Here is a 21,790-nt window from a genome sequence, read left to right on the forward strand (position 1 = left end):
TTATTTGTTGTTATCTCTTTATTGTTTCTCCTTTTATCAAAACCTGTCACAGCTGGGGGCCAAGAGGAAGTAAAAAAAAAATTGCCACAAATATGTCCCCTCATCCCGTTAGCCCCACCCCACCCCCCACCCAGGGCTTCAGGCCAACCCTGGGCACACATGATCATCTCCCCCCACCCTCAGCCTTCTCCCAGCAATAAATACAGGCGACTGTGATTCAATGAAACCACAACTGATTTCTCCATCTTGAATGCCCCTCAAGGGGACAAAAAGGGGACAAAGTAAGTTTAATGCCCACCCCCACTTAAGAAGTGGAAACTTCTTTCCCCTAAGGGACAGGGGAGATAAAACTGCCCCTGTCAGAGCTGCAGCAGCTCTCGAAGGAATGGGGAAGAGGAAAGGTTGGAACCAGAGGGGAGAGAGAAGAGGAAGTTCTCTAGCAGTCTCACTCCTTTGATCCATTCATCCAGTACCGGGTAAGGGGTGGTCCCAGGGGATCAGTGGGGCATAAAAAGGGAAGGACTGACAGAGAAGTGCCAGGAGGAAGAAATAAAAAGAGGGAAAGTCGTCTGGTAGGGAGGAAAGGTGTAGAGAAAAGGAGCCCTAGAGCTCACTGTCCTCAACTGCTTCCAAGAAATGGCATCAACACACAAAAGGTATGAACAGAGAGGGTCTGGAGGACTCAGGACTCTCAAAAGAAAAGAGAAGGGAAAGCAAGGGCCCTGTGGTCCCCAGGTCTTCACAGGTCAGTGTGCTCCGGACAGAGCAACAGAGTGCTGGGGAATGAAGGAAGGCTTGGCATCAATGAGTGGGAGGGGTCGAGAGATCACAAGAGCAATTCAGAGCAGAGACAGTGCTCTCATCCTGCCCAGATGTTGGCAGAATCTGGGTCTTGGGATAAGAACAGTGAAGTCTGGGGAGGGTCAAACTCCAAGGCAGAAGGAACAGTAACTCTCATCACAATAGCACCCCTCCCACCCCCCAACATCCCTTGGGTTATCGCAGATGAATACTCCAGTCAGATGCTACGTTGACACCAGGCTTGCGCAGGATCAACACAGAGGTCTCAGGGTCATGCTGGAAGGACAGGCGGCTTTCAGGAGATCCTGGTGGAGGAAGAAGGAGTGCCACAGTCGTAGAAATAAACCACAGCATAAGTCCCTCACTCGGCCGGTGTGGCTCCGTGGATTGAGCATAGTCCCATGGACTGAGAGGTCCTGTTCCATTCCCGGTCAGGGTACAGGCTCAGGTTTTGGGCTCGATCCCCAGTATGGGGCGTGCAGGAGGCAGCCGAGAGATGTTTCTCTCTCTCTCCCTTCCTCTCTCAAAAATCAATAAAAACATTAAAAATTGTATCAAAATCTTTCTTAAAAACAAACAAACAAAAAAAACCACTCTCCTCCCACAGCAAGGTGTCCCAAGCCTGTCCCTGGTTCCCCCCTTTCCTCACCTTTTGTCTGGAGTACCACAGCAGCTGGCTTTCCAGCCCCCATTATCACCACCCGCTCGATCCAGATTGGTGTCTCAAAGTGGCCTTTGGGGTCTGCTGAGCTGGAGGGGACAAAAATGGGTGCCCATCAGGGAAAGAGATGTCAGAGCAGAAGGAAGGAGGGGACCCAGAGCAAGAACAGGGCACCGTGAGTTGTGAGCATTCCTGAGGACCCGCCTCTTCCAGAGGCTGCCAAGGCAGATGGACACCTCATTACCTGGAGACAAGAGCGTTGCCAGAAAATGAGAATCGACGCAGCAGGAACTCATGGCGAGTCTGATAGTTGAAAGTGTGCCCATCATCTATAAAGAGCTCTCCTTGGGCTGTACCCTGAAGAGGAAGTGGACAGGTGAGAGCCTGAGCCCAAGAGGATGTGAGGGACCCAATCCCAGGGGACTGAATCCAAGGAAAGCAGGCAGATGGTTGAAGAGGCTCCCTGCCTGTGCTCTCACCTGGGGGCTCAGCGCAACGAAAAGGGTGATGGGGTCATCCTTCATACAGTCTGAAGAACGCCGCACTCGCATCCATCGAGGTACAATCGTCCCTCCACGCTGGAACACAGGGATCTAGGGCAAGAGCAGCGCTGGGATGAAGCTGTCTAGTTGTCCAACTTAGCCTTGCAGCATCTTCTGCTCTTGCCGACCTGTGCCCATTTAGGCATTGGACCCCAAAGCACACACTCTCTCCCCTTCTGGAAGCCTACAGGCAGATGGATCTGGGAAGTGGGTCAGGTATACTCACACTGCTTAGAGTTACAGGTAGGTAGAGGGTTTGGGGACCATGATGTTTCTGGTAGCTCTGGACATCATACCACACCTGTAGGCAGTGAGAGAGATACTTGGTCACTCACTACACTGGGCCTCCATCCCAATTACTCCATTTGGCCTCCATTATCCATCATTGCCCAACAGGCCCTTCCTTAACTCACCTCCCCTTGGCCAGGCAGATAGACCTGTACACCATGAGCCCCCGAGTCTGATACAGGATGAACCAGCAACGTATCTCCTAAAACACACCAGAATCAACTCAGAACTAAGATCAGTTCCCAGACAGGGAGCACCAAAGAGCCTGCCTCCATGCACTCCCTCCCTCCCTGTATGTCCACACACTGTCTCCCCCAAGTGCTTACTTCTCAGCCCACCCACCACCAACTGTCCTCCTCATTTCTCACCAAGCAGAAACTGATCATCTATACTGAAGGTGGTCACATCCTGAGGATAATGTACCCACAGAGGCCTAGGAAGAAAGCAAGACAAGGAAGGAAGACACTTGCTGTTTTGGCAGATGTCAAAGATGTTACCTCAGGAACTGGTAAGAGTAACACAGCGGGAAGACTCAAGAGATTACAGCCAGTATAGTTGGGAGGGCCTCAGTATACAATTTCACCTCGGTCCAGGCATCTAACTTCCCAACCCATCTCCCTGCTTCCTCCTACCCTGTCCCTTCTTGAAACTGTTCTGCACAGCAGCCTTCCAGTGTCCACTTTGTTATCCTGGCCTGAAAAGTCCTCCAGGATCAGGCCGTATTTTTTTAAATTTTTTTAATCCTCATCCGAGGACACTTTTCCATCTTTTGCACAGACAGAGTGGGAGGGAGAGAGAGGAAGAGAGGGAAACATCGATGCGAAAGGGGCACATCGAGTGGCTGCCACCCGCACGACCAACCAGGGCCGGGGACAAACTGCAACCGAGGTACGTGCCCTTAGCGGGAACCGAACCCGGGTCTCTCCACACCGCAGGCGGACCCTCTAACCGCTGAGCAAAACCGGCCAGGGCATCAGGCCGTATTTTTATTTCCCATCTCATCTCCTACCTCTCCCTCTGGTTCCTTACCAGAGACACACTAGTTTTTTCTACTACTGGAACACAACAAACTCATTTCCACTTTAGAATTTTTGCACTTGGAGTCTCCTATTTGGAACATTCTTCCTCTAGATCATGAAGATCTGTCTTCGTCATCACTTAGGCCTCATCTCACAAGGCCTTCTCTTCAAAAAGGCCATTTGTGGAATATAATTTCATTGTCCACTTCTATTTTTCAAAGAACTTTTTATTATGGGTAATTTTCTTATTTATATATTTGTTCCCTCCCAAGAATACACATTCCACAAGGGTAGGACACTTGTCTGCCTTGTTTCAGGATCTGGAGATAGTGATGAATAATGCCTGGCATGTATTAAGCACTCAATAATGTCCACTGCTATTCATTCCTAATGGTCTCTGCTTATTCTTGACCTTGAAATCAGATCTCCTCCTTTACTAGGCCCTGGTGAGTGAAGAAAGAGGTCCAGAAATGGAGCCCAGTGCCTACTGTCCCCTAGCCACCTCAGCCCACTTACACAGACCCAACTGAATGCCTCACCTCATGACAGGAATCCCTTCACGATGGGCTTGATAGAAGAGGGTGTACCAGAAAGGCAACAAGGAATATCGCTGGCCCAAGGCATCTCGGATTATGTCATGGTACTGAGACGGTAACAACCACGGCTCTCGCCGCCCAGTGTCCAAGTGGGCATGTGCCCGGAAGAATGGCTGGTAGGCACCCATCTGGTACCAACGTACAAGAAGCTCTGGTTCTGGATTCTTAAAAAAGCCACCCACATCAGCTGGGAGAGGGGAAGGAAGCAGCAGGTTGGAAAAGAGGGTGAAGGAGGGCAGCTGCCTAGGAGCTCCTCAAGGCCCCATGCTGGACTCAGCTCTCTGTTGATGTCCAGGTCCTGTGCCCTCTACCTTGCCCCTCCCACCAAACCAAAGACCATAAATTCTTCCCCCTCTCACCCCCACAGAAGGAAATTCCCACGAGCCCCAAGCTGAGGCACATAGGGATAGAGATCTTCAAGTGGTCCCATTCAGCAGTGTTGTCCCCTGTCCACACGGCTCCTGAGGAAGACAAGAAGGAGTTGAAGGGCTCAGCCTTTTATATAACTGACCTCTCTGATCTCCCACATCTGCTCTGGGGCCCCCAGGGTCCTGCTGAAGATGGCAGAGTTCACAAGAGCACTGAATGAACCTCCCACTCCCTGGTTCCCTTAAAGTGCAGAGCTGGATGGATGCAGAGTGCAGCTCTCAGGATGGCTGCATGGACAGACTGCTCTGAGAACCAGGCCTAGGTCCACAGCTTCTCCCATCTGGCCTTCACATTCTCTCTCTTAGCTCTATTCTCCAAATCTTACCATAGCGCTGGGAGCCAGCAAAAAAAGCCCTGCTCAGGACAAAGGGGCGTTCTATACCCCCGGAGCGCTGCACAAGTCCATCAGCAGTTGCCATGTGCTGAGGGGAGACAGGAGAGAGGAGGGGTAGTGAGCAACAAAAACCTGCTGTTATGTGTTGCAAGTTCCTCAGCCCTCAGTCCCTCCTCTCTCAGCTTCTTACCACATAGAAGCCATAGATGTTATGCACATCTCGGTGCTCCCAGCCCCCGTAATGCTGGGCATCCTTGAGCATGGTGACCTCAGGACCGTTGAACACAGATGGTTCATTCATGTCATTCCAAACATAGAGGTTGGGAGCTGAGCCCTAACAACACAAGGAAGAAAATGGGGACAGAAGAATAGGGGAGAAAGAAGACAAACATTATCAGAGCAAAGAGCTCCTAGGAATCCAGAATGATGAATTTCTCAGGGATCATCAAGGCCCACTGATAAAGTACAGGCAACCAATCACAACAGGGTTAACAAATGGAGAATGACCGTCCAGCCGGTGTGGCTCAGTGATTGAGCGTCAACCCATACACCAAGAGGTCACCGGTTCAATTCCTGGTCAGGGCACATGCCCAGGTTATGGGCCTGATCACCAGTGGGGGGCATGCAGGAGGCAGCCAATCGATGATCTCTCTCATTGATGTTTCTATTTCTCCCTCTCCCTTCCTCTCTCTAAAATCAATAAAGAAAAAAAAAACAACCAAGTACAGAATGACCAATTCAAGAAGGCAGGGTGGGAAAGAGATGCAGGTAGAGAAAGAAACCTGCCATACCTTATAATCGTCAAAGCTGAACATGTTAGCCCACCAGGCCCTCATCTTGGGATTGGTGAAGTCGGGGTAACCAGCTGCACCTAGAAGTTAAAGGTGGCTGTCAACCCCAAGGGGCAAAATGGTCACCATTCTACCTCCCTGGTCTTCTGATAGTCTCCCCCTCAATTCTGGGCCTGCACCACCTACCTGGCCAGCACCAGCCCTCGTAGTCAGAGCCATCCCGAGTTTTAACATATAGACCCTGGCTCTGCAACTCTTCATGTACGCGATAGCCAGAGTCCACCTTGATGTGGGGATCCACAATGGCAACCAGCTGGGAGCAAAGAACATGAGTGGTCAGAGCTCTCCAGAGCTACTATGTCAGAAGACCAAACATGGCTGTAGTCCTCTTACCTTCCGCTTCTTGGAGGCCAAGTGCTGAAGCATAGTGAGGGGCTCAGGGAAACGACTGGGGTCCCAGGTGAAGTACCGCTTGCCATCAGCATGCTCAATGTCCAGCCAGATGACATCACAGGGCAGGTTGTGATCATCAAAGCCCTGATTGACTTCCAGCACATCAGCCTCATCCCGGTAGTTCCAGCGGCTCTGGTGGTAGCCGAGGGAGAAGAGCGGGGGCAGTGCCTGGGTCCCTGCAGGTTCAGCAAGGGACGGAGGTCACAATGGAATCGGGCCAACCTGGGGCCAGTGGGGACACCCAGAAATCAAGGGAGGCTCGTAAACTAAAGGGAGGCTGAAGGGCACAGGACTTCTGAAAATGCAGTCACTCCTCTCAAGAAGACAAAGGACAGAAAAGGGAGCTGCTGGCCGAAAGAATGGGGATGCCGGGTACCTGTGAGACTGGCGTACTGACGAAAGACATCCAAGACAGAGGGCCCAAGCAGCAGGAAGACATCGATGATGCCACTCTCTGACATCCAGCGGACATCTGTCTGTGGGGTTTCCCCAGAGCCCTGCAGGTAGTCTAGCATCTTCCCAAACAGGGTCTGTAGAGGAGACCAGAGAGAGGTCCAACACCCACCCTCTTGTTCCCCAACCCAAAGGCAAAGCAGCAATGTTTTCCTCAAAATCCTCGTAACACTGGCTCCTAATGAGTCAATCTGAGCCGAGATTAAATGTCACCTCCTCAGTGAGGCTTTCCTGGATGCCACCATCTAAAGCATCACTGCCCCATCCCCACCTCGTGACTGCTGCACTTCTTTCTCAGCACTTACCACCACTGAACTCATCTTGCTATCTTTGCTATCTGTTTAACGGCTGTCTTCCTCCCTGACAGGGAGGCCTGTTTCTACCTCAGCGAGCAGTACTGCCCCAGCACCTAGAAAAGTACCCAGCACATAACGCGTACTCCACGACAAATGCACTGACAACGAATGCAGAAAGGGCAATACCCGCCACATGAGTGTGTGTCTTCTGGAAGTGACTAGGAAACTCAAAGGCTGTTCACAAAGCCTAGGACCCCTTCTCTCACCCAATCCCAAATGGGCTATCTCATCAGCCTCTTCAAAGTTAAAGCCCAGCACACACATCTGCCTCTAGGGGTAAAGACTCCCTTCCTGCTCTGCCTGCCTGTGTGCTCACCTTCCCAGCAGTGTTGGAGGATATGTCCACCCAAGTTTCTGCGGCATTGAGCCAGAAGATGCCCAGGTCCCGATGAGAGCTGTGTGCCAGAAGCACAGGTACAGACCCGTACAGGGCCATGGGGTTGTACAGCTCGTACTGGAACACGTCCAAGTTGTAGAGGCGATAGGGCTCCCCATCCCTGCAGGCAGACAGACAGACAAAAGTCCCAGGCCCTGGCACACACAACCCCCATCCCACAGAGAGGTGAGGGATAAGAAATGGCCCCTCTGCCCTTTATCAAAGAAGAATCTTCCAGTTGCTAAAGGTGATCTGGGCACAGAAAGCGATCCATGCCTGTCTAGAGTATCCAATCTGCATGCACATCTCCCACATTTCCGACTCCTCTGTCCCCGATATCCTGAAGTCACCATGAGACTCACTCAGTGACCTTCAGCCTCAGGTTCTCTGCATGCTCAGGGATCCCATACACATGCTCCATGCCTGGCAGAGAGAAGTCCAAACCTACAGATGTGGGGCCTGGAAGAAAAGCAAAGGATGAGCTCCAGAGTTTCTGCCTGGTAAGGACTCCTGTGCCCCTGCCCAAGGCTCTCCCAGTCCCTCACCATATGGCTTGCTGTCAGAGTGAGTTTTGAATGTCTCCTCCCAGGCTCCTGGCTCATCTTTGTCTGTCTTTCCCTGGGTCTCTTCTGGCTGTGAGGAGAAAAGCAAACCACTACCCAATCACACACCAGTTCTCTCTCTGCTGCTGCCCATTTTCTAAATCCCATCCCTGATAGCAAGACTAAGCTCAAGTTTCTTGGGCCTTTCCCCTCCAACCTCCCAGCCAGCCCTGTGCTCCAACCACTCACCCCCACAAACTTGCCTTGTCACCATCCCCAGGTGTTTCCTCGGGCTGGGCCCCATCGCCCTCAGCTGGGTCTTTTGATCCTTGCCTGGAAGGTAGGAGAGCTGTCTGCTCCAATCCAGAGGGGGCAGGGACGAGGGGCTAGTGGAAGGAGGGGTGAGGGAATAGAGAGCCAAGGGTCCAAAGGAACGAAGGCACTGAGGAAGGGACTGAATGTTAAAGCTTGGAAAGGGACCCCCTAGTGAACATGTAAGTGTGCAAAGAACATGGAGAGAAATGAGAAAGGGAATTGAGAAGTAAATGCCACCAAGAGGTGCTTTCCGAATAGAGGCCCAAATCATCTGCCTCTGCAAGTGTTCTAAAAGGAACAGGCAGGTTCAAGGGTCTGGGTTTGCAATGCCAGTCCTGGTTCTGCTGCCTCCACTGAGAGACTCTGGCCCCAAATGCCCTTTCTGGGCTTCAGCCTGTTGGTCTGACACAGATTTTGCAAAGGCAAGTGGGTCACGCCATGATCAAGCCTCTACAGATATATGCAGGGACTCAAACAAGAGGCTGCGCCCAAGACGCTTTCAAGAGCAGCTGGCAAGCAGCTCTGCCCAGAGCCTTAGTGCACCCCTGCTGAGAGCCAGGAACCCCAGCAAAAGGCAGCATCTCTCCAGCCCTTAGCAAAGCAAGAAGCTCCCTACATTCCTTAAAAACTTCCAGTATTTCATCTTCCTTCTCCCAGGGGCTCCCAGTCAGGAGAACAGGGACCAGGGACCAGATACCACATAGCTGGAGAAAAGAGGTGAGTAAAGGGCAGGGCACGGAAGGGTCTGGGGCACCTTCCCCTGGGGGTCAGAGTGAAGGACGGGTAAGGGCAGAGGAACACATACAGTACCAATGGCCATGGATTTACCTAGAGACAACGTTCTTGATCTTATCCCAAATGCTACCGAGCGTGACACTAACTTTATCCGAGAAACTAGGGCAGGAGATGGGTAGGGAAGGGAGAAAGGAGGCACAAAACCAACACAAAAACAGAAACATAAAAGTGAGTTTCGGTCGACAAACTTCCAGAGATGGGGGGTGGGGGGGAGAGGAAGAAAATAAATCCGGGAAATGTGATGGTGTGAGAAGGGGAAAAGGGAAAGGCAGACCTCTCAGAGGAGGTGCCCAAGGGACAGCTCAGGGACAAAAGTGACTGCCTCCGGTCTTTAGAGGAACTGAAGAAAACTACAATCTGGCCTGCTTCCTACCCTCTCTGACAGCTTCTCCCAGCCCTCAGCCCCTACCTGGTTGTCCTGCCACCCTGTCTTCTCCCAGGGACCCAGTGCCAGACCCCACAACATCCCTAGGCTCTTTCACATTAGGTCCCCTTCAGTTCCAATCCCTGTACTCACGAGACCCTGGGGGTCCTCTGGTGCTCAAAACCTAAGAGTCCTCGGGCATTGACACTGAGCAGAAGGCTTCGGTCTTCTAGCAGGTCAAGGCGGAATGGCTGCGCTGTCAGGATGATTTTATAGGGTCCCTCAGCTACGGTTAGCTCCACACTGTTGTCATCACGGCCAGAGACGGAAAGCCTGGGAAAGAGATCAAAAGGGATATATAAGTAAGTATAAAGAACAATGAACATAGTTGCCACACTTCAGAAGAAGGGGGGGGGGACCAGCTAAGAGTTACAGACAGTGTGGTAATAGTGTAGGGACAAACTGACCAAATAAAGAGCCTGGAAACAGCTGAGCCAGTGTGGCTCAGCGGTTGAGCATTAACCCATGCACCAAGAGATTGCTGGTTCAATTCCTGGCTGGGGCACATGCCCAGGTTGTGGGCCAAATCCCCAGTGTGGGTTATGCAGGAGGCAGCCAATCGATCTCTCTCATTGATGTTTCTCTCTCTCTCTCTCTAAAAATCAATAAAGGAAATTTTTTTTAAAAAGCATTATAACCCTGGCTGGTTTGGCTCAATGGCTGGAGTGTCGGCCTGTGGACCAAGAGGTCTTGGGTTTGGATCCTGGTCAGTGGCATGTTCTTGGGTTGCAGGTTTGATCCCCAGCCCTGGTCAGGGTCATGAGGGAGGCAGCCAGTCAATGTGTCTCTCTCACATTAATGTTTCTCTATCTCACTCTTTTTCTCCCCACCTCCCTCCCTCCCTTCCACTCTAAAAATTTAATAAAAAAATATCCTCAGGTGAGGATTAATAAAAAATTTTAAAAAGAAAGAAAAAGAGCCCTGGCTGGTTTGGCTCAGCGGTTAGAGCGTTGGCCTGTGGTCCAGAGAGACCTGGGTTCGGTTCCCACTAAGGGTGTGTGCCCCCAGCCCTGGTTGGTCGTGCGGGTGGCAGCCACTCGATGTGTCCCTTTCATGTTGATGTTTCTCTCTCTCTCTCTCCCTCCCACTCTATCTGAATAAAAAAATGAAAAAATGTCCTCCGGTGAGGATAAAAAATTAAAAAAAAGAAAGAAAAAGGCATTGGGGCTCTGGTGGGTTTGGTTCAGTGGTTAGTGTTGACCCAAGAGCCATAAGGGTCGCAGGTTCGATTCCAAGGGCACATACCTGGGTTGCACAGGTTGGATCCCTGGACCCAGTTGGGGTCATGTGGGAGGCAACTAATCGATGTGTCTCTCTTACATTGATGTTTTTCTCTCTCCCCCTCCTTCCCTTCCACTCAATCTAAAAATTAATGGGAAAATATCCTCAAATAAGCATTATTAACAACAACAAAAAGGCATTACGTAAAAACTATGGAAATCTGAATTAAGTATGGACTTTACTTAGTTAATAATGATATCAACTCATTAGATATGACAAATCTACCACAGTAATGTTAACAATGGAAAACAGGAGTGGAAGGTATACAGGAACTCTCATAATACTCTTGCAACTTTCCTATAAATCTAAAACTACCCTTAAAAAAAAAATCTCTTTTTCAAGGCACCTTTAGGACAGTAGAAAGATCAGCTACAACCTGGGAAAGATACCTGCAATAAATATAAGTATTAAGAATTAGTATCAAGCTGACTGGGTAGCTCGGTTGGTTAGAGCATCTCTCCATATGCCAAGGTTATGAGTTCGATCCCTGGTGAGAGCACACACAGGAACCAACCAATGAATGCATAAATAAGGGGGCCAACAAATCGTTTCTCTGTCTCCCTCTCTCTAAAAATCAATAAATTAAGCCCGGTTGGTGTGGCTCAGTGGACTGAGAAATCCCAGTTCTATTCCCAGTCAGGGCACATGCCTGGGTTTCAGGCTCAATCCCCAGTAGGAGACTGCAGGAGGCAGCTGATCAATGTTTCTCTCTCACATCGACATTTCTCTCTCTCTCCCTTCCTCTCTCTAAAAAACAAATAAATAAAAACAAACTTTAAAAATCATTAAGTTAAAGAAAAAGAATTAGTATCAAGACTTACGAATTTCTATAATCAATAAGGACAAACAAGATAAAAGGAAAATAAGCATAACTGGCGATTACCATTTCACAGACTGGTGAGTCAGAATGACAGATAAGCATATGAAGAGATCCTCAATCTCATTAATAAACTAGAAAAAACAGCCAAGCCAAGACCACCACATGGTATAATTCTACATCCATTCTACTGACAAAAATTAAGTCCAAAAGTACCAACTTGGATCAACGTGGATCACAAATTGCTAGTGGAAGTGTACACTGGTAAACCACTTTCACGTTATCTTAGAAAGTGGCCCAATCTTGTCTGATCTCGGAAGCTAAGCGGAATCGGGCCTGGTTCGTACTTGGATGGGAGAAAGTGGATCGTTTCCTGTCATGTGTTATTCGCAGATGACATGATATATATATTATTTTTTTATCCATTATTTATTTATTATTACTTTTTTTTTATCCTCACCCAAGGACATTTTTCCTTTTTTTTTTTTTTTTTTTTTTTTTATCCTCACCCGAGGACATTTTTCCATTTTTTGTTCAGGTAGAGTGGGAGGGAGAGAGAGGAACAGAGAGAGAGAGAAACATCGATGTGAAGGGACACATCAAGTGGCTGCCACCCACACGACCAACTAGGGCCGGGAACAAACTGCAACCGAGGTACGTGCCCTTAGTGGGAACCGAACCCGGGTCTCTCCAGACCCCAGGCCGACACTCTAACCGCTGAGCCAAACCGGCCAGGGCCATTTTTTCCATTTTTTGCTCAGATAGAGTGGGAGGGAGAGAAAGGAAGAAAGAGAGAGAGAGAGAAACATCGAAGCGAAAGGGAAACATCAAGTGGTTGTCACCCGCATGACCCAACCAGGGCCGGGGACAAACCGCAACCGAGGCACGTGCCCTTAGCGGGAACCGAACCCAGGTCTCTCTGGACCGCAGGCCAACGCTCTAATTGCTGAGCCAAACCAGCCAGGGCACAGATGACATATTATACATAGAAAACCCTAAAGACTCCATCAAAAATCTGCTAGATTTGCCCTGGCCAGTTTGGTTCCCGCTCAGGGCACGTTACCTTGGTTGCAGTTTGTCCCCGGCCCTGGTTGGTCGTGCAGGTGGCAGCCATTTGATGTGTCCCTTTCACGTCGATGTTCCTCTCTCTCTCTCTTCCTCTTTCTCCCTCCGTCTGAACAAAATTGGGAAAATGTCCTCGGGTGAGGATAAAATAAATAAATAAATAAATATCTGCAGGATTTAATAAATGAATTCAGCAAGGTAGGAGGATACAGAATTAATATCAAGAAATCAACGGCATTCTTATATACCAATGATGAACTCACAGAAAGAGAAACTGAAAAACAATCCCATTTACCATGGCGGCAAAAAAATTAAGATACCTTGGAATAAACTTAACCAAAGAAGTAAAAAATCTATTTGCAGAAAACTACAGGACATTGAAAAAAGAAATAGAAGAAAATATAAAAAAGTGGAAGCATATACCTTGTTCATGGATTGGAAGAATTAACATCATTAAAATGTCCATACTACCCAAAGCAACCTATAGATTCAATGCAATCCCCATCAAAATACCAAAGACATAGTTCAGAGAACTAGAACAAATACTTCAAAGCTTCATAGGGAACCAAAAAACACCCCAAATAGCCAAAGCAATCTTGAAAAATAAGGACAAAGTAGGTGGGATCACAATAAAGGATATCAGGTTATACTACAAAGCTACTGTAATCAAAACAGCCTGATACTGGCACAAGAACAGGCATACAGATTAATGAAATAGAGCAGAGAACTCAGAAATTGACCCAAAACATTATGCTCAATTAATATTTGACAAAATTGGCAAGAGCATACAATGGAGTAAAGACAGCCTCTTTAATAAATGGTGCTGGGAAAATTGGGCAGCTACGTGCACAAAATGAAACTAGACCATCAACTTACACAAGAATAAACTCAAATGGATAAAAGACTTAAATGTGACCTGTGAATCCATAAAAATCCTAGAAGAAAATGTAGGCAACAAAATTTTAGACATCATACGCAGAATTTTCCCTGATACATCATCACCTAAGGCAACAGAAACAAAGGAAAAAATGAACACGGGACTACAACAAAAAAGGACCTGGGACTACATTAAACTAAAAAACTTCTGCACAGCAAAAGAAACAACCATCAAAATGGAAAGAAAACCCACTGTATGGGAGAGCATAATCACCAACGATACATCAAATAAGGAGTTAATTTCCAAAATATCATACAACTCAACAAAAGGAAGACAAAGAACCCAATTAAAAAACGGGCAGAGAAAACTTCCGGTCAAGATGGCGGTGTAGGTAAACGTGGGTTCGTGTCCTCCCACAACCACATCAAAGTTACAACTACAGAACAACCATCATTCAAATCCACCTGAAATCAAGCTGAATGGAAGTCCTACAACTACAAAATTAAAGCAGCAGCCACATCGAGACTGGTAGGAGGGGCAGAGGCACAACAAGCTGGTCCTACAACCATGCATGGTGGATAAAAATCAGGAAGGATACGGCGCTGGGAAGGTCCTCCCTGAGGACTGAGGGGTCCCCGTCCCACACCAGGCACCCCGCTCAGGGTTCCAGTGCCAGGAAGAAAAGTCCCCATAATTTTGGGCTGGAAAAACCAGTGGGAACTGAGGCTCAGGGAGGCTGAGGCAGCTGGAGCCCCAGGCAGCTCCTCTTAAAGGGCCCGCACACGGACTTATCAGACTCACTCCCTCTAAGCTTGGAGGGGAGGCAGCTCGAGAGGCGCCAGAGACATACAGGGAAGAACTGAGCTGTTTGGCACTGGAGTGAGGGCTGGAGAGGGGGCTTTCTCAGGGACAGACGTGCAGTTCAGAGCCCTTTATTCCTTTGGTGAGCCCTTCCCTGGGGCTGCAGACAGCCGCCATATCTGGGACTCCAGCAACCTAGCTCACACTGGTTGCCCCGCCCTAGTGATTCCCTGAGGTCCCGCCCCACCCAACTTTCAGGCCTACCCAAGTGGTTGCCAGTTGTTTAACCATAGGATTGGCCTGTCTTGGATCCTGCTTCAGGTTTTCCTAAATTCTTTCAAACAAGCAGCATCTGGTCTTAGCTAGCCCCATACCGCTTGTTAAGTAATACATAGAAACAAACACAGGGAGGCAGCCAAAATGAGGAGACAAAGAAACAGGTCCTAAATGAAAGAACAGAAAAAATCTCCAGGAAAACACTAAGCGAAATGGAGATAAGCAACCTAACAGATGCTGAGTTCAAAATAGTGCTTATAAGGATGCTCAATGAACTTAGTGAGAACCTCGGCGAACTTAGTGAGGGCGTCAAGAGCATAAAAAAGGACCAGTCAGAAATGGAGGCACAGTCAGAAATGAAAGAGGCACTAACTGAAATAAAGAATAATTTACACAGATTCAATAGTAGAGTAGGTAAAGCCAAGAAGCAAACCATCGATTTGGAATACAAGAAAGCAAAAAACACCCAATCAGAACAGCAAAAAGAAAAAATAATCCAAAAAAAATGAGGACAGTGTAAGCAGCCTCTGGGACAACTTGAAGCGTGCCAACATTCGCATCTTGGGGGTGCCAGAAAGAGAAGAGAGAGAACAAGAAATTGAAAACCTATTTGAAACAGTAATGGCAGAAAACTTCCCTAACTTGGTGAAGGAAACAGACATACAAGTCCAGGAAGCACAGAGAATTCCAAACAAGATGAACCCCAAGAGGCCCACACCAAGGCACATCATCATCAAAATGCAAAAGGTTCAAGACAAAGAGAGAATCTTAAAAGCAGCAAGAAAAAAGCAATTAGTTACCTACAAGGGAGTTCCCATAAGACTGTCAGCTGGCCCTGGTCAGTTTGGCTCAACGGTTAGAGTGTCGACCTGTGGTCCAGAGGGACCCAGGTTCAGTTCCCACTAAAGGCACAGCCCTGGCCGGTTTGGCTCAGCGGTTAGAGCATCAGCCTGCGGTCCGAGAGACCCGGGTTTGGTTCCCACTAAGGGCATGTACCTTGGTTGCAGTTTGTCCCCGGCCCTGGTCGGTCGTGCGGGTGGCAGCCACTCGACGTGTCCCTTTCACATCGATGTTTCTCTCTCTCTCGCTCTTCCTCTCTCTCCCTCCCACCACTCTACCTCAACAAAAAATGTCCTCAGGTGAGGATAAAAAAAAATAAATAAAATAAATAAAAATAAAAAAATAAAGGCACATACCTTGGTTGTGGTTTGTCCCCGGCCCTGGTTGGTCATGCGGTGGCAGCCACTCGATGTGTCTCTTTCATGTCAATGTTTCTCTCTCTCTCTTTCTTCCTCTCTCTCCCTCCCACTCTATCTGAGCAAAAAATGGAAAAATGTCCTCGGGTGAGGGGGAAAAAAAAAAAAAAAGACTGTCAGCTGATTTCTCAAAAGAAACTTTGCAGGCCAGAAGGAAGTGGCAAGAAATTTTCAGAACGATGAAAAGCAAGAACTTACAACCAAGATTACTCTATCCTGCAAAGCTGTCATTTAGAATCGATGGCCATATAAAGAGTTTCCCAGACAAGGAAAAGTTAAAGGAGTTCATCACCACCAAACCGTTATTCTATGAAATGTTGAAGGGTCTTTTTGAAGAAAAAGATAAAATATATGAACAAACAAAATGGCAATGAATACATATCAATCGACAACTGAATCTACAAACAAAATGAACAGGCAGAACAGAAACATTCTCATAGATACAGAGAACATTTTGTTGGTTGTCAGATGGGAGAGGGGGTTGGGGAAATGGGTGAAAAAGGTGAAAGGATTAAGAAGTACAAATTGGTTGTTAGACTGACAAACCTCAAAGAGAAGAGGTGGGAAGAAATAAACCAAAGAACTTATATGCATAACCAATGGACACAGACAACAGTGTGGGAAAAGGCAGGAGGGGGGGCGGCAGTGGGGAGGAGGGGGGTCAATGGGGGAAAAATTAGGAACATCTGCAATACATTCAACAATAAAGATAAAAATAAATAAATAAAAAATAAATAAAAATAAAAAATGGGCAGAGGACCTAAATAGACACCTCTCCAAAAAGGACATACAAATGGCCAAGAGACATATGAAGAAATGCTCAACGTCACTAATCATCAGAGACATGCAAATTAAAATAATGATGAGGTATCACCTCACACCTACCAGAATGGCTGCCATCAACAAATCATTAAACAACAAGTGCTAGCAAGGGTGTGGAGAAAAGGGAACTCTAGTACACTGCTGGTGGGAATGCAGACTGGTGCAGCCACTATGGAAAACAATATGGTGTTTCCTCAAAAAATTAAAAATTGAATTGGCATTTGACCCATTGATCCCACTTGTAGGAATATACCCTAAGAAGCCTCAAACACCAATCAGAAAGAATATAATGTACCCCCATGTTCATAGCAGCACTATTTACAATCACTAAGATCTAGAAACAGCCCAAGTGTCCATCAGTAGACAAATGAATAAAAAAGCTGTGGTACATATACACAATGGAGTACTATGCAGCTGTAAGAAAGATAGATCTCTTATCATTTGAGACAACATAGAGGATCTTGAGAGTATTATGCTAAGCGAAATAACGCAACCAGAGAAAGACAAATACCACATGATCTCATTTATTTGTGGAATATAATGAATAAGGTGGGCTGATAAACGAAATAGACCGAGACACAGAAAGGAGTATGGTTCAGACTAACCAACCTCAGAGGAGGGAGGAGGTGGGGATTAATGAGATGAACCAAAGAACTTACATGCATGTATGTATAACCAATGAACATAGACAACTATGCTGGGGGAGAAGGTGTGCTAGGGAGGAGGGAGTCTAAGGGGGAAAAAGGAGAAACATCTGTAACAAAAATAAATTAACAAAAATTGGAGAGAAAGAAAAAAGAAAGTGGATCATTTCTACATTCTACAACTCTGCAGTTCCTCTCCTAGCTACATGCCAAAGAGAAATTCCTGCACAGGGACACAGGAGACATAGACAATGTTCATGCCAACACACTGAAAAGCAAAACACTAGAAACAACCCAAATGTCCATCAATACAAAAATGGATAAAAAAAGTTGGGATATGTTCATACAACACAATACAGCAGTAAAAATGTACTATGGGCAACAAAGTTATGTGAAAAAAGGAAATCCCAGAAGACATTCATTAAGATGAACGTCCCTAGCCCTGGCCAGTGTATTCAGAGATAGAGTGTTGGCCTGTGCACCAAAGGGTCACAGATTCAATTCCCTTGTCAGGGATTGTGCAGAAAATAAACAATCCATGTGTCTCTCGCACATCGATGTTTCTCTCTCTCTCTCTCCCCGTTTCTCCCTTCCATGCTATGTAAAAATCAATGAAAAAACATCTTCAGGTGAGGACTAACCAAAAACAAAAACAAATGCTAGGGCCCTGGCCGGTTTGGCTCAGCAGTTAGAGCGTTGGCCTGCAGTCCGGAGAGACCGGGGTTCAGTTCCTGCTAAGGGCATATACCTCGGTTGCAGTTTGTCCCCGGCCCTGGTTGGGTCGTGCGGGTGGCAGCCACTCGATGTGTCTCTCTTGCACTGATGTTTCTCTCTCTCGCTCTTCCTCCCTCTCTCCCTCCCCCCCTCTATCTGAACATAAATGCAAAAATGTCCTTGGGTGAGGATCAAAAAAAAAAAGAAGGAAATAAGAGGAAAGGGGAGAAAAGGAAGGAAGAAACCAACCAGAGACATTATTCCTGGAAAGCAAGATCTGTGCCTTTTTTATTTTCTCTTGTATCCCTAGCACCCAGCTCAGGACCTGGCACAGAAAAGGAAGCTGTATCTGCTGAAGGAAGACTAAAAGGTGAAAGACAAAATAAGTGAAACTAAGAAATACATAGGGAAAGGTTGAGGAGTGGCAAGGTGCTCATCAGCTATTACTTCACTGTAAGAAAGGTCAAATGCCAAGTAAAAACTTATCAGGAAGGAGAAAAGGACCATAAAGATGGACAGGTTTCTCTGAAAAAGTTTACCGAGCTGTGGGGGGATCAGCCACCAACACATCTGGCACACGGTATCGGGGCCGCCGGGGCTCCAGTTCATCAATCCTGATCCGAGTCATGTTCTTTTGAAGCCCCTGTAGCTCCAGCACCAGCAACACCTGTGGGGGCAGAGGTTTGGATCTGGATAAAGTAGAGGACTACACCATGGAATGACCTCTGAACCCACTCCCTCCTGAGGGGTCTCCTTCTTCTATCCCTTTGCCTAAGGGATCAGAGATCTGAATTACTCACAAAGTAAAAGTCCCAAGATTAGTCTAGGAGAGGATGTTGGCTGTAGGTTCCCCCATTCCCGAATTACCCTTTAGCCATTTCCCCACCCCACCAGATTTCCTTTTCTCCCCTGACCTTGGTGACCTCGTTGATCAGATGGACTGTGAGGGCATCAGGACCAAGCTGCAGAGAATCCAGCAGAGCTCGGTATGGAGAGTGGCCTGGCCGTATGCTGCGCTGCCGCCTGCCAAGTGAAATGGTTAAGAAGGTGGGAGGACATCCCAATGTCTATAGGTTCCCCTATCACCTGCAGTGTCCCTAACCTACCCCATCTACCACAGATTCCCACAGTCCCAGAAATGTCATACTTGCAGAAGGAGCTCTCTTCACAGGTCTTAAAGTTGCTTCTATCCACGGCAAGGGTAATTCCCAGGCAGACCCCTAAACAAGCCAGTACCAAACCTGTCCAAGACCTAAGGAGAAAAAGGACAAAAGAGGAAACAATCAGCACAGGGTCAGAAAGGGCCTCACTTTCAGAGGTAAAGGCCATAGACCTAAAAGACAGCTCAGAAAAGATGAAAGAAAGATGAATTCCCATTAAACAGAAAAGAGGACAGGTGGGCATGAGGTTAAGGTGTCAGGCCTGAAAAGTTGACTCACTCACTCCGTTCCTTTAAAAAGGCAAAGGAAGTGGACAAAGAATCTTTAGCCTTTGGCGGCCTTGGTATTGACTCTGGTTACATCACGTTCTCAGAGGACAGGAGCAATAAGAGCCAGGCCCAGGGGAAGTGGTGAGACCAGGTGTGTGGAAGAGAAAAACAAACGAGTAATGCCTTTCCAGGGGAAGGCACTGGGTGGAGAGGTACAGTGAAAATGTTAAAGGTGTACCCTCAGCTAGCCTACTGGTCAGAGCTGCTAGGGTCCTAACATCCCCAGATCCCCAAGTACACTAATCCTCTGATCTCCACTCCTATATCTTCAAAACAAGTCACCACTATCACTACCTAAACCTGAAAAAATAACGATAGCTAACTTATATTGAATCCTAATGTACCCCAGGGACCTGGATAACTGCTTTCTATTCCTGGTCTTCAACTCTGCCTGCAGTTTTTAAAATGTCAAGACACCCTGGCCTGCGTGGCTCAGTGGATTAAGCACTGTCCCATGCACCAGGAGGTCACTGGTTCGATTCCCAGTCAGGGCACATGCCCCAGTGTGGGGTGTGTAGGAGGTGGCCAATCGATGTTTCTCTCTCATCAATGTTTCTATCTTCCTACCTCTCCCTTCCTCTCTCTCAAAAATAAATCAATAAAAACATATTAAAAACTGAAAATAAGCCCTGGCCGGTTTGGCTCAGTGGTTAGAGCATCGGCCTGCAGTCCAGAGAGACCAGGGTTCACTTCCTGCTAAGGACACGTACCTTGGTTGCAGTTTGTCCCCGGCCCTGGTTGGGTTGTGCAGGTGGTAACCACTCGATGTGTCCCTTTCACGTCGATGTTTCTCTCTCTCTCTCTCTCTCTCTCCCCTCCTCCCTTCCTCCCTCCCTCCCTCCCACTCTATCTGAACAAAAAATGAAAAAATGTCCTTGGGTGAGGATTAAAAAATTAAAATTAAAATAACTAACTAAATAATAATAATAATAAAACATCAAGACAAGTATTTCTTCCTTGGTTAGGTAGCTCAGCTGGAGGGAGCGTTGTCCTTATACACCAAGGTTGTGGATTTACCCTCCCCCCATCAGGGCACACACAAGAACCAACCAAAGAATGCATAAATAAGTGGAACAACAAATCTATGTTTTTGTCTCTCTCTCCCCTTCCTCATTCTCTCCAAAATCAATTATAGCCCTGGCCAGCAGTTAGAGCATCAGCCAGTAGACCGAGGAGTCTCAGGTTCAATTCTGGTCAAGGGCAAGTCCTTGAGTTGCAGGTTCAATCCTCAACCTTTGGGAGGCAACCAATCGATGTTTATTTCTCTCCCCCACCCAAAAATCAATGGAAAAATATCCTCGGATGAAGATTAACAATAAACAAATAAATAAAGTCAATCATAAATAGATAAAGTCAATGCCTAGATCTTACCCCCAGCAATTCTGATCTAATTGGTTTGAAGAGGAGCCTCGGCATCATAATTTTTTAAATGCTCCCTAAATAACTGGGCAACCATGGTTCAGAATCACTTTTTTTTTTTTAACCCTCACCCAAGGATATTTATTTTCTATTTATCTTCAGATAAAGTGGGAGGGAGAGAGGAGAGAAAGAGAAACATCAATATGAGAGGGACACATCGACTGGTTGCCTCCCGCGTGACCCACACAACCCCGACCAGGGCTAGGATGAACCGAGGTACGTGCCCTTGACCTGCGACTCATTGGTCCATGGACTGACGCTCTAACCCCTGAGCTAAACCAGCCAGGGCCAGAATCACTTCTTTATCCATGCTACCTTAAAAAGTTCAATAATAGCCCTGGCAGGTTTGGCTCAGCGGTTAGAGCGTCCGCCTGCGGTCCCGAGAGACCCGGGTTCGGTTCCCGCTAAGGGCACGTACCAGGTTGCAGTTTGTCCCCGGCCCTGGTTGGTCGTGCGGGTGGCAGCCACTCGATGTGCCCCTTTCACATCGATGTTTCCCTCTCTCTCTCTCTCTCTCTCCCCCACTCTGTCTGTACAAAAAAAAATGGAAAAATGTCCTCGGATGAGGATTAAAAAAAAAAAAAAGTTCAATAATAATTCATCTGAGATTGGACAGTAAGGGGTGAAAATGGGATTGAACTCAGCTCTGCCCAACGCTAGGGCCCATGTACTTCAAGATGCACAATACAGCACACTAATCACCTGCAGGACCTACCCCATTGAGGACCCTCACCCCAAGGTTACCATAAACTATCACTTCCCCAATATAATATCAAATGACAGGTAAAGGATTTAACAAGCTTATTTAAATGGGTTAATTTGAAGGATGTATTCATCCATTCTGAGTATATCCTAAACAGGGTTTCTCAAACTTTAGTGTCTGTTAAGAATCACCTGCAGTGTTTATGAAAAAACGAAGATTCTCAAAGCCAGGAACTTGTGTTTTAAACATGCTCTTTGTGATTGATGGGGGTAGTCCAAGAGCTTCCAAATAGGAAAGAAAAACAAAAACACAGCCTTACACAGCCTTCTTCTAAGCATTAAAACTTTGCAACCTGCTAATGGGGAAGCTATAGAGTAGAGCCTACTACACACATTGTATCCAGTACTATCCTTCTTGCCCCCCCATGACGCCCAGAAAGGAGGTCACAGAA

The 21,790-nt window shown here is 47.3% G+C and overlaps 1 protein-coding gene across 3 annotated transcripts in view; it reads right to left on the reverse strand.

Moving 5' to 3' along the window:
- GANAB (glucosidase II alpha subunit) overlaps positions 1-21,790 on the reverse strand; it is a 26,219-nt gene continuing 4,429 nt past the window's right edge. For 2 of the 3 annotated variants that reach the window (XM_036257737.1, XM_036257736.1), the window contains exons 2-25: positions 18,876-18,980; positions 18,643-18,751; positions 18,268-18,395; positions 9,269-9,448; positions 8,785-8,850; positions 7,905-7,974; positions 7,645-7,732; positions 7,462-7,558; positions 7,040-7,220; positions 6,291-6,444; positions 5,855-6,090; positions 5,648-5,774; positions 5,462-5,541; positions 4,861-5,004; positions 4,662-4,758; positions 4,267-4,368; positions 3,851-4,094; positions 2,661-2,725; positions 2,418-2,494; positions 2,231-2,305; positions 1,942-2,055; positions 1,707-1,819; positions 1,451-1,551; positions 10-1,106 (exon numbers count right to left, since the gene is read on the reverse strand). In XM_036257737.1, coding sequence (XP_036113630.1) covers positions 997-1,106; positions 1,451-1,551; positions 1,707-1,819; positions 1,942-2,055; positions 2,231-2,305; positions 2,418-2,494; positions 2,661-2,725; positions 3,851-4,094; positions 4,267-4,368; positions 4,662-4,758; positions 4,861-5,004; positions 5,462-5,541; positions 5,648-5,774; positions 5,855-6,090; positions 6,291-6,444; positions 7,040-7,220; positions 7,462-7,558; positions 7,645-7,732; positions 7,905-7,974; positions 8,785-8,850; positions 9,269-9,448; positions 18,268-18,395; positions 18,643-18,751; positions 18,876-18,980 — 2,863 coding nt within the window. In that variant the 3' untranslated portion in view covers positions 10-996. Of the gene's footprint in view, positions 1,107-1,450; positions 1,552-1,706; positions 1,820-1,941; positions 2,056-2,230; positions 2,306-2,417; positions 2,495-2,660; positions 2,726-3,850; positions 4,095-4,266; positions 4,369-4,661; positions 4,759-4,860; positions 5,005-5,461; positions 5,542-5,647; positions 5,775-5,854; positions 6,091-6,290; positions 6,445-7,039; positions 7,221-7,461; positions 7,559-7,644; positions 7,733-7,904; positions 7,975-8,784; positions 8,851-9,268; positions 9,449-18,267; positions 18,396-18,642; positions 18,752-18,875; positions 18,981-21,790 lie in introns of all 3 variants that reach the window. The other variant, XM_036257738.1, reaches the window with a different exon arrangement.

This window comes from Molossus molossus, unplaced genomic scaffold, assembly GCF_014108415.1.
Source record: "Molossus molossus isolate mMolMol1 unplaced genomic scaffold, mMolMol1.p scaffold_m16_p_13, whole genome shotgun sequence".
NCBI classification, from domain to species: Eukaryota; Metazoa; Chordata; class Mammalia; order Chiroptera; family Molossidae; genus Molossus; species Molossus molossus.